General features: G+C 42.4%; 1 protein-coding gene across 1 annotated transcript in view; it reads right to left on the bottom strand.

Moving 5' to 3' along the window:
• PTPN9 (protein tyrosine phosphatase non-receptor type 9) overlaps nucleotides 1–17495 on the bottom strand; it is a 70674-nt gene extending 53179 nt beyond the window's left edge. The window contains exon 1 of the mRNA XM_070358587.1: nucleotides 16744–17495. Coding sequence (XP_070214688.1) covers nucleotides 16744–16806 — 63 coding nt within the window. The 5' untranslated portion in view covers nucleotides 16807–17495. The remainder of the gene's footprint in view (nucleotides 1–16743) is intronic.
• Nucleotides 17496–18121: the final 626 nt, after the last annotated feature.

The following is an 18121-nucleotide window of genomic DNA, read 5'->3' as shown; positions in this document are numbered from 1 at the left end:
GCCAAAGGGCAAATGATAAGCCCATGCACCACAACCACTGAGCCCACAAATACGAAAGCTCACATGCCTAGAGTCTGTACTCTGCAACAAGAGATGCCACCACAATGAGAAGCCTGAGCACCACAACTAGAGACAGAAGCCTCCACTTGCAACAACTACGGAAAGCCCGCACGCAGCAACGAAGATCCAGTGCAGCCAAAAATAAGTAAATTAAAAAATGTTAAATGTTAAGCAGGTGACTACTTATTTAATTCGCTAATAAACCTACAAAGTGGGCATTATTATCTGTAATTTGCAGATATTCATAGTAGCAAAGATTAAATTGTTTCAAGGATTTCATATATATTAACTTATTTAATCCTCATAACAATTCTTTACTAGTGTTACCTACATTTTACATATGATGAAACTAAGGCAAAAAGGGATTAAGCTGCTTACTCATAATCACACAGAACTTATGGTACAGTTCTTAACCACTTCTTTCTACAGCCAAGTGTGCTGCCACAGTGGGGCTTATGATAAACCCTGCGAGAAACAATAAACAATTACACCCAAAGACAGTCAATTTTTTAAAAAACGAGTGGGACCTGAAGTGGGGGATTTTAAAGGATATTAAAAAAAAAAAAAAAAAAGATGTTAAAGAATTCTCTGAAAGAAGGGAGACAGATAGACTACTGTTTACTGAAAGCCTACAGTCTGCTTGCTAGCCCATGCGTCAAGCACTTTGCATCCACGTTGTTTATATTCAGCTTTTCCAATGGCAGGTATTGAGACGTTTTATGTGTGAGGAAATGGAGGCCCAGACAAGTTAAGTACTTTGCCAATTCACACAACTCCTGATGATTCAACCAAGATTCCAAAACCAAGCCTGATTGTAAAGCTCACACTCTGTTCCTTGACTTGCTCTACATCCCTCCCTGGCCTATAAATGACCTAGATAGGGGCACTGGGCCAGGCTGACCATGTAAGAGGAGAGCTAAGCTTAGACAACAAACATATTGTAAAAGAGAAAACAGATCTAAAAGATCAAAACAGGATAGAACAATGGGCTAGAATGGTACTCAGAAGTGAAGCTTTGGGGTCAGACAGACAGGGTTGGAATACCAGGTTCTAGCACTTAGTGTTTAGAACGCAAGCAACTTACTTCTTTGAGCCTTAAAGACTCCACACCTTTAAAAAGCGAGTAATGGGACTTCCCTGGTGGTGCAGCAGGTAAGAATCCGCCCGCCAGACAGGGATTCCATCCCCGGCCTGGGAAGACTCCACGTGCCCTGGAGCAACTAAGCCCATGCACCACAACTACAGAGCCCATGCTCTGCAGCCCCTCAGCCCCAACTACTGAAGCCCCCATGCCTAAAGCCCATGCTCCGCAACGAGAGAAGCCCCTGCTTGCTGCAACTAGAGAAAGCCCTCGCAAATGAAGCGGTGAAGACCCAGTACAGCCAAAAATAACATAAATCACACAAACAAATAAAATGGGAATAACACTCCCACAGAATTGGTTTAAGAGGGAAGAAAAAGTAATATTTGTAAAGTTTTTGACTCTTAAAGCTCAACAAGTGGTAGTGAACATTAAATCTAACAATATGATATTTAAGGATAAAGGCAAGAAAATAAATTTTAGAAGCATCAGATGAAATTTAACAGAAGCTCATAAGAAAAGACTTAGGAATCTTAGTTGACTTGAATCTCTTAGTCAACAGTTTACTAAAACTGCCAAAAACTGTTTTGAATTTGGAGCACATTACAGAAGCGTGGTGCCCAAAACAAGGGGGCCTATCAGACATTGTTTGTAATACTGTCTTCAGTTCAGATGCTAAACTTTAAGATGTTCACTGGCAAATAAAAATCAGTCCAAGAAAAGATCAGAGTGGTGAGATGCTTTGAAAATGTAATAGCTAGTTCCTTCTTTTTTGGTTTTATATTCCCTCCCACTTCACACAATGAAGCTACCCTCTCAACTGCTTCCATTCCCTAATAACTAGCACATCACCCCCATATATCTCCTCCCCTCATCTTCATCTCCATCCCCCTCTCCTCTCTCTCACACCCCTCAGGCTCAGTTTTGCCAATGTCAAATGGATCTAACAGGGCTGATTTGACAATTTCTAATCCAACACTTTAGGATTCAGCACCTCAGATCTGTGGCTAACCTGGCCCTGGCCTGCATATTAGACCAGCTGTTGCTTATCGACACCAAATTTAACTGGCCCAGTTTTCTTCCTATGGCCAAGCCTTAGGTTACTGAATCTTGACTGTCACACATTGAAGAAACTGGGACCATGACCTCAAATGAAATCTGGCTGGGAGACTGCAAATTAGGCAATGTCAGTCATCCACTCATCTCAAACTTGCTGGATTAATACTTCCAAATCCAAGGAGGCCTCTCACTAACTAAAGGACAAACTTATTCACATTCATAAAACAATACAAGCAGATCAATTTATTGTACCGAAGAGGCCTACAAAGAATGAAGCCTGGAAAAGCTGCCTACAATCTGGCCGTCCTCACTGCAATGTTCCATTTTCAACTCCAAACATAACTAGCTCAGCTCCTGTACAGGACCCAGACAGGAAAATCTGGTTACTCCTAGGTCCAGATTCTCAGGGTAACTGACACCGAAGTAACACAAGCTTCTTATGGACTGGCCCTGTCAAAGCTGGCAGGTTTTTCCTGGCTAAATCTGAACAGCCTGTGTCTTCTTTCATTCAATACTTCCTTGGAAGCTGAGCATCTCTCTAGGGAATGCCATCTGCAGTGGACATCAGGTGTCTCAATGCCTTGTTTTGCAGACATCCTGGTTCCCTTTCTACTTCTCAAGTAGTAAGGCTCTGCTCTTTCTTTGGATCGGATCGTGGTAAATGCTAGTCTTTGGAACAACACAGTTCTAGTACAGAATGAGATGATTCCTGCAGCTTTCAGCCAGTTCAGACAATACCTGGAGTTCCAGAGAAATTTGTAAGCAATTTGTAAATCTTCCCTTTCCAAAGTGAACTGAAATGTTTAAACTCAGTTCTAAATGATTCCCCAACCAGCGCAACAGCACCCTAGTTATTTTCTGGACTACTAGTTCTCCAACTTGAGCATGCATTTGGAGACTTGTTAAAATACACACTATTAGACCTCAGCCCTAGAGTTCCTGACTCAGTAGGTCTGGGATAAGACGTGAATATTTGCATTTTTAACAAGCTCCCAAGGCAAGCCTATGCCGCTGATCTGGAGACTACACGTTGAGAACCAGGGTTCTAGATCAACAATATTTCAAGTCATTCCCAGAACTGTACTGGAAATGGGGCAGGGGGAGGAGACGAGAACGCTATACATACAGGGTCCATTCATACCATGACACTCAGAACTTTGTTCCTCACAGAAAACTCCTTATTTTCCTACAGAGTAGAAGTGAACTGGGATCTCACAGGTGAAATATTCAGGCGTTTAAACACATGACAATTCACATTCTAACAAATCATTAACATACATACACCCAGAAACAATAAATGGTACTTATATAAGAGATTCTAGGCTTAAGATCAGGAGCCAAGGAGAAGCGGAAGTAACACCTATTCTCTTTCCTTTGACTCACCAGCTGCGTTATTCACTAAATGAATTAAGATTCATAAAACACTTTGAAAGGTGCTTAACTGTTTTTTTTTTACTATAATACACAAAATACTTTTGATTTTTCTCACCATTTGTAAGTACACAATTCAGTGGCATTAAATGCTTTCACAAAGTTGGGTGAAACATCACCACTATCGAGTCCCAAAACTTCTCCATAACCCTCAACAAAACCTGTATACTCTTCAAACAGTAATTCCTTTCCACCTCCTCCCAGTCCCTGGTATTCTACTGTCTCCATGAATCTGTACCTTATACAAATGGAATCATACATTTGACTTCTGTGTCTGGCTTATTTCAGTAAGCATAGTGTTTTTAAGACCTATCCATATTATAGCATATATCAACATTTCATTTCTTTTTAAAGCTGAATAATACTCCATTATATGTATATACTACATTCTGTTTAGCTATTCATTTATCATTGGATAGTCAGGCTGCTTCTACCTTTTAGTATTGGGAATAATGTTGCTATGAATGCACATACATGTGTCTATTTGAGTGCCTACTTTTAATCTTTTGCATACATACCTACAAATGAAACTGTTGCATCACATGGGTAGTTCTATGTTTAACCTTTTGAGAAACCACCAAATTGTTTTTCACAGTAGCTGTACCATATTACATTCCCACCAGCAATGCCAACACTTATTTTCTTTCTTTCTTCCTCTCTCTCTCTTTTTTGGTGTTTTTTCTTTTTTAATTGTAGCCACCCTAGTGCTTGAAAGTGAAGTTGCTCAGTCGTGTCCGACTCTAGCAACCCCACAGACTGCAGCCTACCAGGCTCCTCTGTCCACGGGATTTTCCAGGCAAGAGTACTAGAGCGGGGTGCCATTGCCTTCTCCAGGGGATCTTCCCGACCCATGGATCGAACCAGGGTCTCCCGCATTGTAGACAGATGCTTTACCGTCTGCGCCACCAGGGAAGTCCTAGTTAGTGCTTAGCCACTACTATTATCACAAGTTTGATGTGGGCTTTCACCAATACTTCCAGCACTGTAAGGACAGCATGACAACAATGAGAGGTTCTGACTAGTTTCCATGTTCCAGTGGTCCTAGCAATTTTATTCAAAACACAAATTTCCAGTTGTTTCTAATTTTCTCACAAAAATCACCTCCAAAGCTAGCACTTCCCTAGCCTGATATAAACTATGAAAGAAAATGATGCTTTGGGTGGTTAAAGAAAAGAAAATGAATGGTTTTCAATTTTTTTTTAATGTTACTATTAATTCCATAACAATGCAGTTTATTTCCTATGAACAAAATGATGCACCAGCATTCAGTATGAAGAAACATCAGATGGTTTCTCTAAAACATTCAGAATCCTAATCTAAAAAGATTTAAAAAAAAGTATGCTGGGAATTTCTGTGTATTTTAATCTTGCTAGCTATATCCCTAACCTTGCCAGAAATACCCTTTTCTCTTCACTTCCGGGGTTTCCTGGCATAGAGGAGGTAAAATCAATGAGACAAACTGTCTCATTCCCAACTAAAACTGTTTTCTTGTGCTTATGTTTTATGTTCAAGGTTTTAGGTCTCTCTTAATAACTGTTTTTCTTCCTTTACAAACATAAGAAAATTTATAAGTACAGAAAATAAAATCAAGGGGAAAAAACCCTTTTTTTGGAAAAAATTTCTTCCTCAACTTTAACGCTTGGCAAGAGCTGGAAAGGGAAATCTAGTAGTAGTTTGTGCTCGTGCTTAGTCGCTCAGCTGTGTCTGACTCTTTGCAACCCCATGGACTGTAGCCCAACCAGCTCCTCAGTCCATGGGGAGTCTCCAGGTAAGAATACGGAGTGAGCTGCCATGCCCTCCTCCAGGGGTTCTTCCCAACCCAGAGATCGAACCCAGGTCTCCTGCATTGCAGGCGGATTCTTTACCATCTGGGCCACCAGGGAAGCCCAAGAATACTGGAGTGGGTAGCCTATCCCTTCTCCAGGGGATTTTCCTGACCCAAGAATCAAACCGGGCTCTTCTGCATTGCAGGTGGATTCGTTACCAGCTGAGCTACCAGGGAAGCCCCAGTAGTAGTGTAAGTACAGACAAAAACGTGGGTAAACTGAAGGTATCATGGACAAAACAATTTAAAAAGCTGTAGTCTCATCCTAATTACTGGTAGGCAAATACACCATATATACTTTCCCATGATGCTGATAATAGTATCTGAAAGATTAAACTCCACATAGACAAGACTAAACACTAGCTTTATAAAGGCAAATAACAGACCCACAACATTCTGAGAGGTACAACCAGAGACTTATATGAAACTTCAAGTTCACTAATCCCATTAAAATATATAATTTCTTTCATAAATGTACAACAAGCAGCTAGGAACAATGGAATCACATGTCTGTAGAGAAATCTGTAAATGGTTGAAACCAGGAATATTTAACATACAAATGCCAAGAGAGAGCTGTTTCTGGTATATATGTATGTACTGTGTCATACATAGAAACACGTGATTAACACAGATGACATTTACTAGAGACAGCACTGCATTTAATCAGAGAGCTTGAGTCCCAGGTTGCCTCCCTGGTGGATTGCTGAAAGCTTCTGAACTTAATCTCTATATCAGGAAGATAATCATCCTAAACAAAATAATACTCACTTCATGGGTGGGTGAGGAATAAATAATTTCAACATACACAGTTTCACTCATTCTTCAGCAAACAAATTTTGAACTCTCACAATGTACACGAAAGATGTATACACGAAAGATGTGTAAGATTAAGTGTCTGCCCGCGCTGAAGATAAGAGGTCCTCCTCCTTGGTATATACCCCACAGTTCAAGACCTGCCCACAAATAACTGGAGGGCAATTCCTCAAGGACAAAGAGCCCTCAATCCATGCTGAACAAGAACCTGGCACACAGTGACAGAGAACAAATGACTGCTGAATGAACAAACTGTATTTCTGTTTATGATCTGTAAAACTTTCCTCTTTGTAGACATTAACATGAAAAGGGAAAGAGGTTGATACATAATAATCACCTCACTCACTGGGAGAACATAGACACTTAGTAGCAACACAGAAATACTTGGAAGGGAAAGTAAAAATCACAATTCCCATTATCATCCCATGGCAGGACTCAAGTAGCGTTCTGCTAGTCACATAAAATCTCTCATCTCTGAAAACCCCAGCAAAGGCTGTGGAGATGTCTCATTCTATCCTGTGTGATGGTTATGCTGCAAAATAATTATGTTCTAGACTGGAGTTTTTCAGTATGTGAAGTCAATTGCAAAAACCAGTATTTAGGGACACAGAATTTGAATAAATATTTACTGTGTTAACCAAAGACCTGCCTTGAACTAAAAAGTAGGAACTTGTAACTCTGTTCCTAAGAACTACAAAATTCTTCAGATATAAACGGGTTTCTCAACCTTGGCACTACTGACATTTTGGGCCAGTTCACCTTTGGTTGTGGCGGGCTCTATGCCCATCATTATACTGGCAGTATTACTGGCCTCTACCCACTAGATCCCAGTAGCATCCCCAGTTGGGACAATCAAATGTATCTCAGTTCAGTTCAGTTCAGTCGCTCAGTCGTGTCTGACTCTGAGACCCCATGAATTGTAGCACGCCAGGCCTCCCTGTTCATTACCAACTCCAGGAGTTCACCCAAACTCACATCCATCAAGTCGGTGATGCCATCCAGCCATCTCACCCTCTGTCGTCCCTTTCTCCCCCTGCCCCCAGTCCCTCCCAGCATCAGAGTCTTTTCCAATGAGTCAACTCTTCTCATGAGGTGGCCAAAGTACTGGAGTTTCAGCTGTAGCATCATTCTTTCAAAAGAACACCCTAGTGATTGACAAACTTCCCTGATGGTCCAGTGGTTAAGAATCTGTTTGTCAATGCAAAGGACATGGGTTTGATCCCTGGTCTGGGAAGATTCTACATGCCACGGGTAACTAAGCCCATGAGCCACAACTACTGAGCCTGCACTCTAGAGCCCACGAGCCACTTTGGATGCCTGAGAGCCCTAGAGTTTGTGCTCGTGCAATAAGAGAAGCCGCCGCAATGAGAAGTCCTCTCACCACAATTAGAGAAAGCCCTCTTGCAGCAACAAAGATCCAGTACAGCCAAAACTAAATTTAAAAAAATGTAAATATATGGGAGGGGGTTTAGGGGAGAATGGATACCTGCATATATATGGCTGAGTGCCTCTGCCGTTCACCTGCAGCTACCACAATAATGTTAACTGGCTCTGTGTGTGTGCGTCCTCAGTCGTGTCCAGCTCTTGGTGACACCATGGACTGCAGCCCGCCAGGTTTCTCTGTCCATGGCATTTTCCAGGCAAGAATACTGGAGAGGGTTGCCATTTCCTTCTCCATAATTGGCTATACCCAAACACAAAATAAAAGGTTTTAAGTTTGGAAATAAATAAAATCACCCTGGTTGAGAACCACTGATATGAACAATAGAATGGGAATTTTTTCACAAAAGCTGTTGAACTAAAATATGAAAGATGACATAAACTATAATTCTTTGTACTCTAAACATGTCATTTTTAGATCATCAGATGACCTTTTCAAGTTTTATCTGGAAAAAACAAAAAGATGATAATCAGTACACTTAAACAAGAAATCTATTAACCAAGAGGAAATAAACCAACGGACCAATGGATGGTGCATTAAGTGCTACTAGCATAAAATGAGCATAGGCAGCCTCACTACCATCTTCGAGATACAGTATTCAATTGTTAGAAATCTTAGGCCACCTAGAAATCTATTTCATTGCTACAAAGTAAGATTCTTTATTTTTCCTCCTATTCTTATTTGAAAAACATGATTTCCTACAGCACAAAGGGTAAGAATACTATTATCACAGATATTTATTGAGCGTTTTGTAACTGTAAGGAAGTTTAAAGTGATAGCTGCTCAGTCATGTTTGACTCTTTGTGATCCCATGGACTGCAGCCCACCAAGCTCCTCTGTCCATTCCATTCTCCAAGCAAGAATACTAGAGTAGTTAGCTATTCCATTCTCCAGGGGATCTTCCCGATGCAGAAATCAAACCTGGGTCTCCTGCACTGCAGGCAAATTCTTTACTATCTGAGCCACAAGGGAAGCCTGTAAGGGACTTAAATAAAATTAATAAAGTATTAGACAAAATGGCTGGAGCCACAAAGGAAGCCAAGGATTCCTGAAGTTTACCTGAGACTCATTGCCATCAACTCTCCAAAGGCCCAGATTTCACCTGTAAATATTGTTTAGAAAAAAAGCCAGATTTGCATTAATCTTAAATACTGGGAACTCACCAGTTAATAACATAATCCCAAACCTGTACAGAGCATGCAACACTTTCTACAGAAAGTTACTGGTTTTAATGATAAAGGAAACATGATCATTGTAGATAATATAAAAAACCTATTTCAAAATAGGTGCATTTTAATAATGATGTCTATCGTGTTACAATGAGGTATAGAAAAGTAAATGCAAAAGGAAAGATTAGCCATGTGTTCAATGAAAAAGTAATTAATGGATTAATATCCCCAGACACTTCAGGATTAAAGTCATGGATGATTCTCTTTAGAATGTGCCCATCAATTCTGAGAATAAATTCTGGTCTCATAATAATGCTACTAGGCTAGTTAGATCTGTGCCACCCATGCTGGATAAAAAGACAAGAAGTGTGCATGTTTGTTTTGAATGGATCTGGTATTTTAGAGGCAACCAGTACGTAACAGAAATTGTCTTTCCCAGAGAAAAGAATGGAATGCTTTTCTCAGAAGCAGAAACTAAAGAAAAAGCCACCTCTAATCTACTGTTTGGGTTTCATCGTTTTATAGTCTGGACCTAAGAGATAACCAGTCCTTAATAAACAACTCTTCCCACGGGCTCTGAAGCTTTTCTGTCTCCTATTCCCAGCCCCCAGCCCCAAGCCATCTCAGTTAGGTTCTAATGAGGTCTTTTCAAAATCATATATGAAAGTGCTCATTCCAGTAAGCACAGGCCCTCCAGTACTGAGCAGCGCAAGCTTAACTACCTATTCTAGGGATATCTGCCCCTACTCCAGAGGAAGAGGAATAAAAAACAGTGACTATTCCAGTGTGGAGGCATACGGGGGAGCACCGGAAATGTAATAATGATTGATTTGGAAAAAGAAAGTAGCCCTAACTGTCTAAGACATCAAGACAGAGTGATAAAACAGGTGCGAAATGGCTGAAATTGCACTGAACACCCAAGTACCTGAACAAATAACTAGAGTTAGGGGCTCTGATGTATAATATTGACACTGCAGTGGATCAGCCATTCTGCTATAAAATAGGTCTTAATATGTGGACTTATTGGAAAACGCCCTGAGGCTGGGAAAGAGTGAAGGCAGGAGGAGAAGGGGACGATGATGGTATCACCGACTCAATGGACATGAATTTGAGCAAGCTCCGGGAGTTGGTGATGGACAGGGAAGCCTGGCATGCTGCAGTCCATGGGGTCACAAAGAATTGGACACAGTGACGGAATTGAACTGAATATTTATTTTTTTTTTTTGAACTGAATATTTAGATAACAAAGTTGGAGAATCCCAACATTACTATGTCTTTTCCACGATAATAAAGATATATATGTCATACAATGAGATTTAGCTGTACTGACCTACAATGAGTTTTAACTTTTACCTCTGTTAAACAGTTCAGTTCCTTTTTAGAGTGTTTGTCTTACTTTTCAATTCATTAGTAAGTAATAGAAGTTAGGTTCCTTGGGGAAAATCTGCAGGTCTCTTTAACATTCACAACTAAAGCCCAAGACCCCTGATACACTCAGAAGTTTTAAAAGAAGCAAATTTTCACATCCAAATGAGATCTTGCTTAAGTGCTAATTACAATATCTTTAGCTACTGGCAATAAGGAAAGGAATGAGAATTCTTCATCTACCCCTCCTCTCCTTCCCCTTTCTGGAAGGACTCAACATTATGAATCATTTGGTCTTTGACGTATGGTTACTTTCAGGGGGACAGATGACATTTAGCACAGGACATGTGAGGCTGTGGGAAAAGGGAAGTTCTTGGCCACAAGAACCAGGACAAAGCCCCTGCCCTTGGGAAAAATGCCAAAAATCTCTAAAGTCCACTGCAAGGCAGTTAAAATTTTAATTTCAGAAAATCCTGTTATAAGAACACAAATCATGGCACAGAATCAGAATAGCTTTTTGAAAATTACACTATGAAGTTGCAAGATAACTATTTTCTGGCATTGAAAAGAATCCATGCTAAGTGATGGTCCTCAGTGTGAAACATGAATATTCTTTTCCCTTAGGACTGGTTTAAGCTAACTTGGCTCTAAACTCTTTCACTATCCAAAGACAGAGAATATAATGGCTAATGTAACGGAGTGCTTACTGTGTAATGCATTACTATCTATATGCATTAGCTTATTAATTCTTACAAATTAGCTCTAAACAACATGAACTCTGAAAATAAAAATTTTCTTTGGAAGCTTTGAAAGTAAGTATTAGTAGATTATCTGTTACAACAACTTTAAAAAACACGCATTATTTATAATGTGACAGAAGGATTCTGTAAGTTATTAGAACCAACTAAAATGAAAATATGAATAAAAGCGTAACTATTTTAGAAAACAATTAATCTACTGGCCATTACTGGGAAATCTGTGAGGAACCAAAAGACCCTAAAGGCTGTAATTCTTTAGATAGCCCATCAAATAGGTTTATAATCCTTGTTAAACGTCTTTCTTTTAAGGTTTATTGCAAAGAGGAAGTTTTCCTCATAACTTATCCTAAATTGATGCAATCCAAGATATCCCACTTTCTGTAGGTTATGTGGACACAGAACAGATAAGTAAGACACCCTTAACTAACCCTGGTGGTCAAGTTAATTATAATTTAGCATATCTGATAAAATTACCAACTTCAGGTCAAGTTACAAATGTGAGAGCACCTGCTTTGGAAAAGTAAAACTAAGACAATTACAATAATAAGAATGAAGATTAGTACTGAAATGCAGAAATTACCCTTCACACTGGCAAATTTACAATTTTGCCAGCCTATTAAGAAAGGCTTTTATATTCACATATAAACATATCAAAAAAAGAATATATTTCTGACACAAAAACACCTTGGCTTTTACAGTTTGGAGAAATAATATCCTTCATATTTGGCTCTAAGAATAGCTATCTCTCATATACAAAAGAAAAAGAAAATATTTTAAAAAGTAAATTTTTATTGTAACCACACCTCAAAATGGAGAGTTGCCAACTCTATCTTAAGGAACAAATTTTTTCCAAGAGTAATTTCATCATAATTTCTTGCACAGACTGTACAATATGTTTCTGCTGGAAATAAACAGGTCTGAATAAGGTTTTCCAAATTTTTCTGTCTGCATTTTTTTAAAATATATTTGGCTGTGTAGGCTCTTATTTGCAGCACACCAAATCTTCAATCTTTAGTTGCAGCATGTGGGATCTAGTTCCCTGACCAGGGATGGACTCGGGCCCCCAGCACTGGGAGTGTGGAGTCCCAGCCACGGGACCACCAAGAAAGCCCCTGAATTTTTAATACTATATTTTAAGAAGCATCATCAAGGATTTCTCTGGTAGTCCAGTGGCTAAGACTCTGAGCTCCCAATGCAAGAAGCTCAGGTTCCATCCCTGGTCAGGGAACTAGATCCCACATGCTACAACTAAAGATCCTGCATGCTACAGTGAAGATCAAAGATCCCTTGTGCTGCAACCAAGACCTGGTACAGCCAAATAAACAAATAGAACTCTTTTCATTAAAAAAAAAAACTTCAAACTCAAACACATATCAATACATGTACATATGTGCATATATGTATCAATACCCAAACCCAAAATTAGCTATTACATATCCATGTAGGCATCTTATTAAGCTGGTTAACTGCTTCACAAGATGTAATGTAGTGAGTGTAACAGACCGAACATCTGCAGTGGAGGCAGAATAACCTAGAGCTGAGTGGAAACCAAAGCTCCATCACTTGCTTGCTGCTGTCGTTGTTTAGTCTCTGAGTCATGTCCAACTCTTTTGAGATCCCATGGACTGCAGCCTGTCAAGTTCCTCTGTCCACGGGATTTCCCAGGCAAGAATACTGGAGTTGGTTGCCACTTCCTTCTCCAGGGGAGCTTCCCAACCCAGAGAGGGATCAATCCCAGTCTCCTGCATTGCAGGTGGGTCTTTTACCACTGAACCATCAGGGAAGCCCCCATTACCTGCCAACTATGTGCATTTGGGCAATTTCCTTCTCTCAGTCTGAGTTTTCTCGTTTGCAAAATGAGGTAATAATTCCAATCTTATGAGGATTAACTGTTATGTGCAATGCCCAGCACAGAGCCTGACTCAAAGCAGGAGCACAGGAAACAGTTACTGTTATTACCCTGTTGTTATTCATGTGAACTTCTTAAAGGCAAAGCATGCTTTTTCTTGTAACTCAATTGTAGGCTTTATAATATTGAGAACTGAAAACATAAAGGCAAGAAACATCAAGGTTACAAAGGACTGGGTATAATATCAGTTCAAAACATGAGTAGATAGGAAATGAGACTACTAAGTAATGATGACCTTCAAAACATATATAAAAATGAACAGTGCCCTTATTTTTATAAGCCACTTGGAAAGATGCTGCTGTCTGTATACATATCACAAATAGAACTACTCTTCATTCCACCAGTACTATACTTCCTAATAGTTCATTAAGTGCCAGTCATGCTCAGCAATGTTCATATGATGGTGAGCAAAACCAGACACAGTTCAAGCCTCATGGAGCTTCCCATCATACAATCATGTGCATGCTAGGTCGCTTTAGTTGTGTCCAACTCTTTGCAACCCTATGGACTGTAGCCCGCCAGGCTCCTCTGGCCATGGGGATTCTCCAGGCAAGAATTCTGGAGTGGGTTGCCATGCCCTCCTCCAGGGGATCTTCCCAACCCAGGGATCAAACCAGCATCTCTTATCTCTTGCATTAGCCAGAAGGGTTCTTTACCACTAGTGCCACCTGGGAAGCCCCATACAATCATCAGTTCAGTTCAGTTCAGTCACTCAGTCGTGTCCGACTCTTTGCGACCCCATGAACTGCAGCACGCCAGGCCGCCCTGTCCATCACCAACTCCCGGATACAAATGGTGTATACTTGTGACAAGTGATGTAGAGGACAGTACACGGTACTCCAAGAGCCAATAACAGATCTAACCTAACTGAGGAGAACAAGGAAGGTCTTCCCATGAGCTGAAGGATGAAGAGGGAATTAACAGTGGAGGGTATTTCCAGACAGAGGAAAGCAACTTGTGCCAAGACCTTGGAGCAGGAGGAAACAGGCGAGAATGCAGGACCAAAAGGCCAGTGCTCCTGGAGCAAAGATGAACTGTGAGAATAAGCTAGGGCTCTAAACCATACAAGGGCTGAGGCACTGCAGACCACATTCAAGAGCTGTAACACATCATTCACGAGCTGTTAACAATCCCAAGAGCTATGAAAAACCACTGAGGCTTTTATAAATGCTTACATTTTGAGCTTCCCTGGTGGCTCAGATGATAAAGAATCTGCCTGCAATGCAGGAGACTCAGGTTCAATCCCTGTGTCGGGAAGATCCCCTACAGAAAGGAATGGCTACCCACTCCAGTATCTTGCCTGGAGAGAGGAGCTTAGTGGGCTACAGTTCATGGGGGTCACAGAGTCAGACACATCTGAGTGACTAACACACACAGGGAAGGGAAGATGCAATCAGATTTGCGATTTGCCTTTGTTTCTTGGAAAAAGAGCTAAGGAATGCAGATGGATCAAGTAGGAAACAAAAGTTCTGTCAGGATATGACAGCAGCTTGAACTAGGGTGACAATATGGTGGTGGTGAGGGTGGTGGTGAGGGTGGAAGAAGTCAAAGAATTCAAGATATTCAGGAAAACGTGATGATGTACAACATACAGGGGCTGAAAGAGAGCAGAGTATCCAAGAAAACTTTTGGGTTTATGATTTGCACGACTGTATAGAAAGAGGTACTATTTGAGAGGGATCTGTTCCAGAAACATCTTTAAGACAGTTTACACACCTCATAAAGAGCCTGAAACTATGTTAAACATTTTGATATCCTCCTTTACCTATGAAATAGGATTCCAAAAATTTTTTTTCTATTTCCCAAAATCAGATGGATGCTCAAATGTACAAGATTTTCCCAACATTAAATATATTTCAAAGATTCTGATACAAAGTTTGAAATAAACTCCAAATGAGTTCTAAAATTGGTTTGAGCAATGGGGCATTATGGAATGAAGTGTTATTTCCCATGATAACTACTTTGATAAGCCTAAAATAGTTTAAAGTAATCTTACCAGTTAAGAGTACTCTTATGTGATATTAAATTAAAATATGATATTTCATCAGGCATTACCACAATTGGAATTATGCTTTTATGTTTATGTCTCAACATTTTGAAGTGACTGTAGAAAACTTGTTGTTTTGTAGGAAAAGTTATGGTTAAAAAACCCATAGAACTTGTTGATCTTAATATATGTACATTTTACTATTTCCATCTAGTCCTTGTTAATTCCATCACATTCATTCAACATTATTTCTAGTTTAAACACAGTTGTATATATGTATATACATTGTATATATGTTCAGAATAAAGTTAATACTTTATCAATACTATGTACACTTTAATTTACTTCTCTCAGTTTAAATTTTTTAATTTGCAACCAAATGGCATTTTCATAGTGGAATACTGATGCCCTCAAGTCTCAGAAATATAAAAACTTCACATCTGACTAACCAAAAGAAAAGAAGTGAAAGACTTTTGCCCATTTAAAATCAACCAAACACATGGCATCTTGGTACTGAAGTAGTATTTCCCTAATTTTGGCAGGGTGGTCTCCTTGGCCACCTGCTTGCAGTACACTACAGTTACCAGGATGTTACCACTGCTTGTACAGAGCAGCAGAATTTTTTTTTTCCTCATGCTGATTTTATCTCTAGGTGTCAAAAGACAAAACTGTGGTCTGAAGCCAAATATGAAAAAAGTCATCTCCACAAATGAGGAGAAAAGTCAAGGGCATTTTAAAAACCTGGTCTTAAACAAGCCTATTAACCAATATTAGTTTGTAAAACCAGACTGTCTTCACACTAGAGACTGTACTACCAAATGTGGTCCTTGGAAACAAGGCCTGGCAAGCATGAAATGGTTACCAGCATGGTTCATCTTTTTTTCTTTTTTTAGGGTTTTTTTCTGTTTATTTGTTTTGTTTTTAAACATAGAATCAGAGCATGGCTATATCTGACCATGGATGTGGGCAGTGCTAAGGAAGAAAGAGCAAAAAGACTTTAGGGTTCCAATCTCAGCTAGCAGATTTTCCTACCGTCCTCAGAGGAGTGGTCCATGTCTCCCTAACAGTAATGTGGGTGAGGGAAAGTTATAAGGACCCTGGGCTCTTTCCTTATCCGAGGCCCTCAAATGACACCGCAAAGCGTTTCCTTCTAGGAGCTTAAAGCTTTAAAGGACAATGGGGCTCAATGTAGACTTCAGAAAGATGGAGACAGTGAGATGAGACGGGGGTAGGTCAGTGGGGGTGAAGGGATGCGCCCAGCCAGAGAAAACTAAACAGGACGGTCAAGGCCAGGGACTTTGGGAGCCTAAGAAGGCCTGGATCTTCCAGAATGATGTCCAAGTAGGCCACAGCCCTCTAAGAAGCCCGAGGGGCTCGTCTGAAAATCTAGAGCATCTGTGGAGTTCTCACTGTCCTGGGGAGGAGAGACAGTCCTCGAAGGAATCCGGCCCCCAAAGTGGGCTTTCTCTGACCTTAGAAAACCACAAACCCTCACGGAATGAAGCAAAACACGTTTAAGGGTGGAAGGGCCAGAGGCAACGTAGGTGTTCTTACAAACGTCGGGGGATGTTGGTCAGGGTAAAGGGAGGCCCCCAACTGGAGAAACTGCAATCATCATCGGAATACGGGGAGGGGGCAATACGCGGCCCGTAAGCAGCAGACTGAAGAGGCCGGGAGCAGAAGCAGCGGCCAGCGGCGCCCCTGGCTTGGGGGATGACGGCCTGGGGCGCGGCCGCGGGGGGAGGGGGTTGGAGGCCATCGCGGACCCGGGGCCGCGAAGAGCGCAGCCCTGCTAGGCCTCGGGGGTCCGGACACACCCACCGCCGCGGCCGCAGCCCGGCTTACCTGCTCCTCCTCCGGGGTCAGCTCCGGCGCCATGTCGGGCTGGGGCGCGGTCGCGGGCTCCATCCCACCGCCGCTGCCGCCGCCCGGCGGACAGAAGTCGCCCGGGAGCGCGGGGAGCCCGGTGCGGTGGGCCTCCGCTTCCGCGTGCCCGCGCCTCAGCAGCCCGGGGCCGGCTCGCGCATGGCTGGGCCGGCGGGGCCCCGCGCCCGCGGCGGCCGCAAACGCCGCTTCTGTTTCCTTAAGAAAAAGCTCTCAGAACTGTCGCTGTCTTCTGGGCGGAAATTCTTTTTTATTTTCTTCGTTCCTTTCCTCACACTCCCCCACCTCTCCCGGAAAAAAAAAAAAACAGTGCAGGCGAGGAGCTAATCGGGATTTAAAAAAGGAAATGGGAAATCAAGAAGTTTCTAAACCCAGAGCAAAGGACCGCGGGGAGTAGGGGGAAATATCCCGAAGGCCACCGGCCTCCTCGGCGTCCAGCTTCGTCGGCGGCGCTCCGGCTCCAGCAGAACGCGACGGAGGCGTCCTCGGGGATGCGGGGCCCTGCGACCTGCGCCGCGGCCTCTCAGCCCCGTTCCTCAAAAGCCGCGGTGGCGGGAGGGAGGGAGAGAAGGAGGGAGCGAGGGAAAGGCGCCCCCCCTCCCGGCTCACTGCCAGCGCTGCGGCCGCACTGCGCCCGCCCGAGCCCCCCGCGGCTCCATTGAGAAACTGAGCGTCTCATTCACAAACTGGCGACGCGGAGGGCCCGGCCGAGCGCCGACGCCGTCCGGGAGGGGGAGACAGAGAGGAGCCCAGGGGCGGGGGCTGCGGAGCGCGAGGAGGGGGACGCGAAGAGGGGGCGGGGGCGGGGAGAGGCCGGCGCGGGGAGCGGAGACCCAGAGGAACCGGGGCGGGGGAGGGGCTTCGGGGACTTCTGCAGCGCGCGGAGCGAGAAAAAGGAAGAAAAAGGGTGTGAGTTTCGAGAGGTTAAGCTCCGTGGAGGAGGAAGAAAAATACAAGTGTTTGAAAACTAGCTGCCATAGGCACCTGGACTGAGGTTGCTGCTATTACTTCCTTGTGAGGAATCCACAGTCGTTACCCACTTCCACGTCACTTGCTGACTGGAAGACCCCTGGAAAGGTTGCTTACGAAGTCCAGGGTCCGCAGGTAGAAGAAACAGATCCTATTAGCTAGCTGCTCGCAGCCCTAGCTCGCTCTCACTCCTTGCCACCGGTATCCGGTAATCCATTATCCGCGTGGTTAAATTTAGTGCTTCAAAAGAAACACCATTCAATTTCGAACCCCTTGCAGGAATCACGCAGTGTATGCAAGCGTTTGATTTTCATGAAGGCGAGAGCAGCAAAGAGCTTGGGGAAGGTCTTGGGTGTCAGTTTGGGAATAG

This window comes from Bos mutus, chromosome 21, assembly GCF_027580195.1.
Source record: "Bos mutus isolate GX-2022 chromosome 21, NWIPB_WYAK_1.1, whole genome shotgun sequence".
Lineage (NCBI taxonomy): Eukaryota > Metazoa > Chordata > Mammalia > Artiodactyla > Bovidae > Bos > Bos mutus.
Note: the sequence above shows the minus strand (reverse complement) of the source record. Positions and strands in the feature narration are given on the sequence as shown.